The sequence below is a fragment of the Penaeus monodon genome, chromosome 3 (genome assembly GCF_015228065.2).
Source record: "Penaeus monodon isolate SGIC_2016 chromosome 3, NSTDA_Pmon_1, whole genome shotgun sequence".
NCBI lineage: Eukaryota > Metazoa > Arthropoda > Malacostraca > Decapoda > Penaeidae > Penaeus > Penaeus monodon.
The window spans coordinates 51544839-51550774 of record NC_051388.1 but is presented as its reverse complement, the minus strand read 5'-3'; the positions used below and the strand labels follow the sequence as shown (position 1 = coordinate 51550774).

Sequence of the window (5936 nt, the reverse complement as noted above, 5' to 3'; positions counted from 1 at the left end):
TATTTATGGCCTCCCACGGTTCGGTGCATTCCAGAGGTCGTAAGGTAAAAGTATGATAAAAAGGGGAAAAGGAGGGAGAGGAGAGAGAGAGAGTTTTGGAAGATTTTTTGAGAAAAGGGGTGGAGAGTTTTTTGACTCATTTATAAAAATAAATGCTGCGGGTCACTTGGGCGGAGCCTGTTTTGGGCCCGCCCCCGACTCCACGAAAATGCCGCCCCCCCGGAGAACGGTCTGGTATTTCCACAATTACTCAATATGCAGTCTTGTTACTGTTGCCTAGTGCCTCGAAACGACCAGATTAAAAGAGAGCAGCAAGGCGGTCGGAGGTGGCCGAGAGCAGCAGAAAGAGAGAGCGAGAGAGAGAGAGTGAGAGAGGCGGAGAAGAGGAGAGAATGAGAGCTGTGTGGACCGCCGTCATCAGCCCGCCAGAGTGAGTGCGTGCTACACTCGGTAGCCAGGCAGCGTGGGCGCCAAATTTCGTCGTACGCCTGGCACGCGGCTCACTTGCACCGCTTCTACTCCTCACATGTTCTGTGCGTCATATTCTCAGTCACAGTAAATATCTGACTGTGTGTGGGGCGAACTGCGTAACCCCGCGAGCCACACTGGCACCGCCACTCTTATACGTTAGACGAGCGGCCGGACCATTCCACCTCCGACATCGGACTTGAATAAGAGTGTGTACCTTGGGTTTCGCTCCGGATTTTAAATCAATAATCGATACCGAGCCGGCCAACTACGTAGTAGCCTACGACTGGGTATTCGTAGCCTAGCGATGGTGCCAGTCAATGAATGTTGCTTAGTGACACACTGGTGCTGCGCGTAAACACCAGAAGGGTTCAGTCCTAGTCGTGCCGCCGGAGGAGAAGGTTGGCGACTCTCGGCTCTCCCATAACTGTGATATTAGTGAGGGAACATTTGTATTCCGAGTTTGTGTTGCGTGACACTTTACAAGTTTTACACAAATGTTAAGGTGACCGGGATACACCTTTTAGTGCGAGTGCGTTCTAGCGCTCGCTTCTGAAAATAACTATCTAAATGGTGTCGCGAGCAAAGAGTTCAACGGGTACGATGGCTTTACATTGTTCGCAGGCAAAACTCTGGGTCAAATCTCACTATGAGCGACACGAGGACGGTGTGGTGGCCAAGTCCGTCATGTACAAGCACTACGAGGACTACTGCCGCGAACAGGGACGTAACATCATGGAAACGAGCATCTTCGGCCGCGTGGTCAAGTCCGTGTTCCCTGACGTAACCATCAGACGTCTGGGCGGCCGGGACAATCTGAAGTACTACTACTGCGGCATCCAGGCGAAGGAGACGTCGCCCTACGCCATCGACAACACAACCACGACCAGACCGAAGCGGCGTCTGCGGAAGCGGGAGCTGATCACCGACAAGGCGGACGTGCACCGCTGTCTCCTGTGGCTCCATAAAAATTACTGCTCGTCACCTGACTCGTCGGTGATCAAGGCGGAGGTGTACGACAGATACGTGCTCGAGTGTATAGCGGGGGCAGGCGAGCCCCTGTCCATGCAGTACTTCGGCATGGTTGTGACCCACGCCTTCCCACACATCTCAAAGAGGAAGCTGGGGCCCAGAGCCAACCAGCAGAAGTTCTATTTTGGCATCCAGGAGCGAGCGGCCCCGCTGCCACTCGACACTGTCCCGCCGCAGCTAATAGACGTCGTGGAGCACATGTTCAGCAACGGGCGGCTCTGTTATCGCGAGGAGCTCGAGGCTGACGACGACGACGACGATGACAGTAGCTGTCGCAGCCCAGTGTCCGACACGTCCGAGGGAGACCCCCTGCGCGAGGCCCACACGCCCATCTCCGGCGACCCCGGCGGTGCCCATGCCCAGCATTACCCCTATGACACCTATATTAAAGATGAACCTGTAGACTACAGTTTACAAAATTTAAAACTAAAAGATGAACATTTAGAGGATTATACAGTGAAAGAGGAGCCGCTAGACCTCCACATGGCTCGTGATGTGCATGATATGGACACGAACTTTATGGCCAGTCCCGAGAGGTCGCCCTCCGTGGCCACCTCGATCAGTGACTCCCCGAGCCCCTCAGTGAAAGACCAAAAGACACGAAAAATCTATAAACCTCGGTTTCATATTATTTCTGATTATAACGATGAAAATAGTTGGAACAGTGAATCAGACGTGAAAACGGACACATTCGAAGTGAAGTACTGTAATAATTCCGTGCAGTCCCCGTGGGAAACTTTCCTGAGAGATTGGCTCTCGCGAACATTCGAGGAGTGCGAGGGGATGTGTGTGAATAGGGATCAGGCGTACGCTTATTATGAAAGACTGTGTGAAGTTGCAAGCGTAACCGTGCTGCCTCACACGTACTTCGACGAGACCGTGCTCAAGGAGTTCCGTGGTGTCGTCACCATGATTCACCCGACAGACAAAAAAACATTCTACGAAGGACTCCGTGTCCAGTTACATTCCGATCATTATGGCCGCATTGAAGAGCTTATCGACGGCGAGCCGAGTGAGCCACAACATTCCATGGAGATGTCGCCTCCCATGGGCGCCGCCCCTCGCGGCTCCCCGCTCACTCTCGAGGAGGACGAAGTCGCAGACGAGAGATACGCCGACAACTACCGGGGCGCCCCCGAGGAGGACCTACATTCCACCCCCGAAGTGTTACGTGACGGCAAGTATTACCTGCGTATGTGGCTCACAGATAACTTCGAATCCGTGCCAGACTCTTGTGTTCTCAAAGCCGAGGCCTACCGCCACTACGAAGAGTACGCGAAGTCGATAAAACAGTCTCCTTTTGAAATGAATGTGTTCGGAAAGATAGTACGGCAGGTGTTCCCCAAAGTGACAATCCGTCGACTCGGCGGTCGTGTTAAACCTCAGTACCATTACTGTGGCATCGCTGTCAAGAGTTCGAGTCCGCTGTACAAGTTCATGAGCGGCAAGGACCCGGCGCAGCGATCACGCAAGAAGGAAATTGCGACAGACAACAAAAGTGCCGAGATTGTGATCGAGTGGCTCAGAAGAAACTACGAACCGGGAACAGACCGTATTATTATGAAGAGTGCAGTGTTTAGTAACTATTGCAGCTATTGCAAGGCCATGAATGAGAACTCGGTAACCCTGAACTATTTCGGAAAGTTAGTGAAGCATTGTTTCCCCAACGTTGAGGTACGAAAGTGTGGCGGCCGAAGCGAGCCCACCTGGTACTACTTCGGCCTCGTACCCAAGGGGGAGGTGGTGACCTCGCCTTACCCCAGCCCCCAGCACCACGATTCTCCCCTACACGCCCACGACGACCTGGCTGGCCGGGAACCATCGTCTGCGTACGACCTCCACGTCCCCCAGACCACCTTAGGTCAGAGACACCTGAGCCCGGTGGGCCAGGAGGTCCACCACCCCGGTATCCCCGCGCACAGCACTAGTCCCATTCCAATCTCCCTGGCCAAGAGTGTGCCAGGACCACACTATAATACAACGCCCAACGGTTCCTACAGTAATGCATCGATGATGCTTCAGTCAGTGCTGTTAAACCAGCACGTTAATCTTGCTCAATCCCCCTTGATCAGCAGTCGGTCGCCATTCCCCCAGTCCCCCCGCGACACCCTGCTGGAGGCCAGCTGCCAGCGCTCCAGCCGAGCGGCCGAGCACTCGCCTGTCGACGCGCGAGGCTACCGCGAGTCACTGAGCTCGCACTCGCCGGCGGCAGAGGGCAGCAGCCTCCAGGAGCTCCGTCGGCACCTGATGGCTCGCTCGCCGTACGAACCAGGCGACGTGCCCTCCGACAACATGTACTCTCGTTCTCCTGGCGACACGTCGGCGCAGTTCTGCCGATCGCCAAGAGAAATGATGGAGGCCGTTTGTCGTTCCCCGGGCGACGCTGCGTTGGCTTCCCACTCGCCGAGCGACAACTCACTGCTGTACTCGCACTCGCCGCTGGAAGCCAACTACCAAGCGTCAGTCCGGCAGCGCACGTCCCTGGTGGGCAGTGTGGGCGGCGGCGCGGGCGGCCAGGTGGTGCCCGGCATGATCTTCTCCCACCACGCCGTGCCCGGACCCCCCATGGCAGGGGCCTCCCCCCTCCACGCGCACAAGAGGCACAAAGGGCAGCTCCAGCAGGGCCTCGACGACTTCGAGATGATCAGCGACATGACCATTGAATAGCACTTGTAACAGGCATTGTTATGGGTAAGTCGCTCGCTCGGGTTTTGTATCATCACTAACATTATCATTGTCATTGTTAGTGTTGTTGTTGTTGTTATTATTATTATTATTATTATTATTATTATTATTATTATTATTATTATTCATTATTATTATTATCATCATCATCATTATCGTGGTTGTTGTTTTTTCTATAGTTGTTATTGTTATTATCATTGTTATTTTGTTATCATCATTAATCATCATCATATTGATCATCGTTATCATAATAATCATCACTATCATCATCACAGTATTAATAATTATCACATTAATTATTATCATTATTATCACTACCATTATAACCATCATCATCTCATTATCATATTCAAAATCATATTCATCACTACCACCATCATCACCATTATCATCATCGTCATAATAATCACCATCATCATTATCATTATTATTGATATCATTATTATCATTAACGTTATTATTGTAATTATTGTTGTTGTTGTTATTGTCACAATCATTACAAATTTTTAAATGTAACAAAAAACATAGCGGCTTGATGTGGCCAAAAATCAGAATGTCAAAGTATTAATGAATTATATATTTCTCACCTATTTATCATTCATAATTTCGTATTAACATTTTAGGTTCCTCAGTATTAATTGCTTCATTCTAGTGCCATTTATGAATTGAGGAAAAATTAATTACGAATGAATTATTAAGCATCAGATAATTTCCTGGGATGATTCTCGTCTAACACGGTTTTTTTTTCTCTCGTCTTTCCAGATTTGGCTGTGATATATTGCGTGCATATTGTCAGGCTCCTCTTCTTCACCCGACCATTTTTCTCGTCAGTGTAGCAGCATCTCTCGTCAACAACTTCCAACATTATCCATCGTCATACTGCATTATCCATCAACCCCCTGCATTAGCCGATGAGTTCACAGCATCATCCACCCCGTCGGCCTGTTCCTTCACACCATTGCCTCACCCGTCGACTCCTTCCTCCCGCCCCATCCTTCCGTCGACTCGAACGGCACCCGTCGACTCCTTGAAGCGCCTCCCCAACCCTTCCATCGACTCGAACGTCCTCCTCGACCCCTTCCGCCCCTCCTGCCTCCCTGCCGTCGACTCGGAAGTTCCCCCTCGACCCCCTGCCTCGCCTGGGGATCGCCTCAGTATCAACGCCCGCACGGAGGACCCCCACCAACAGTAGCAGATCATCGCCAGCATCTTTCGAGCAGAGACACCAGAGCACCGGACGCTGCATCATTGCTTGGGCATATGCTATGTTACGTCAGTAGGCCGTATAATATTTTTTAGCCCAATGCGCCTTAAACCCTGGCCTTACTAGTGTATTCTTGAGTGACACAGTGGACTTCATGGCGGCAGAGTGTAATCTGCTCTCGTGGTACAATGTACTGCCCTTAAAAAAAGACACAATGTTACTTGTGGCACAATGTACTGTTCCTGTAGGCATGTTGTACTTTGTTCTTGTGAGAGTATGCTCTACCCTGTGGCATAGTACATTCTGTCACTGTGTCATGTTATACCCGGGCCTTTGACACTGTTAAATTCCTTGCGCCAGTACCTGCTTGTTCCATATCATAGCCTCTACAGTTGTCAATAAAACCAAACAAAGAAGTCATATTAATTTCCGCCACAGGACCTGTAAACATTTTTATATCATGGGCTGGCAGAGGCCCGGCCTGAGGCAACAGGTAGTGAAGAAAGTATTAGAGGCTTATTTTAGTCACCTTCCTCCCCGTGTGACA

At 50.9% G+C, this 5936-nt stretch overlaps 1 protein-coding gene across 1 annotated transcript in view; it reads left to right on the top strand.

Moving 5' to 3' along the window:
• Positions 1-300: 300 nt before the first annotated feature.
• The window catches only part of LOC119596929, a 6515-nt gene continuing 879 nt past the window's right edge, over positions 301-5936 (top strand). The window contains exons 1-2 of the mRNA XM_037946303.1: positions 301-4191; positions 4948-5936. The exon at positions 4948-5936 is cut by the window's right edge and continues 879 nt beyond it. Coding sequence (XP_037802231.1) covers positions 1039-4167 — 3129 coding nt within the window. The 5' untranslated portion in view covers positions 301-1038 and the 3' untranslated portion in view covers positions 4168-4191; positions 4948-5936. The remainder of the gene's footprint in view (positions 4192-4947) is intronic.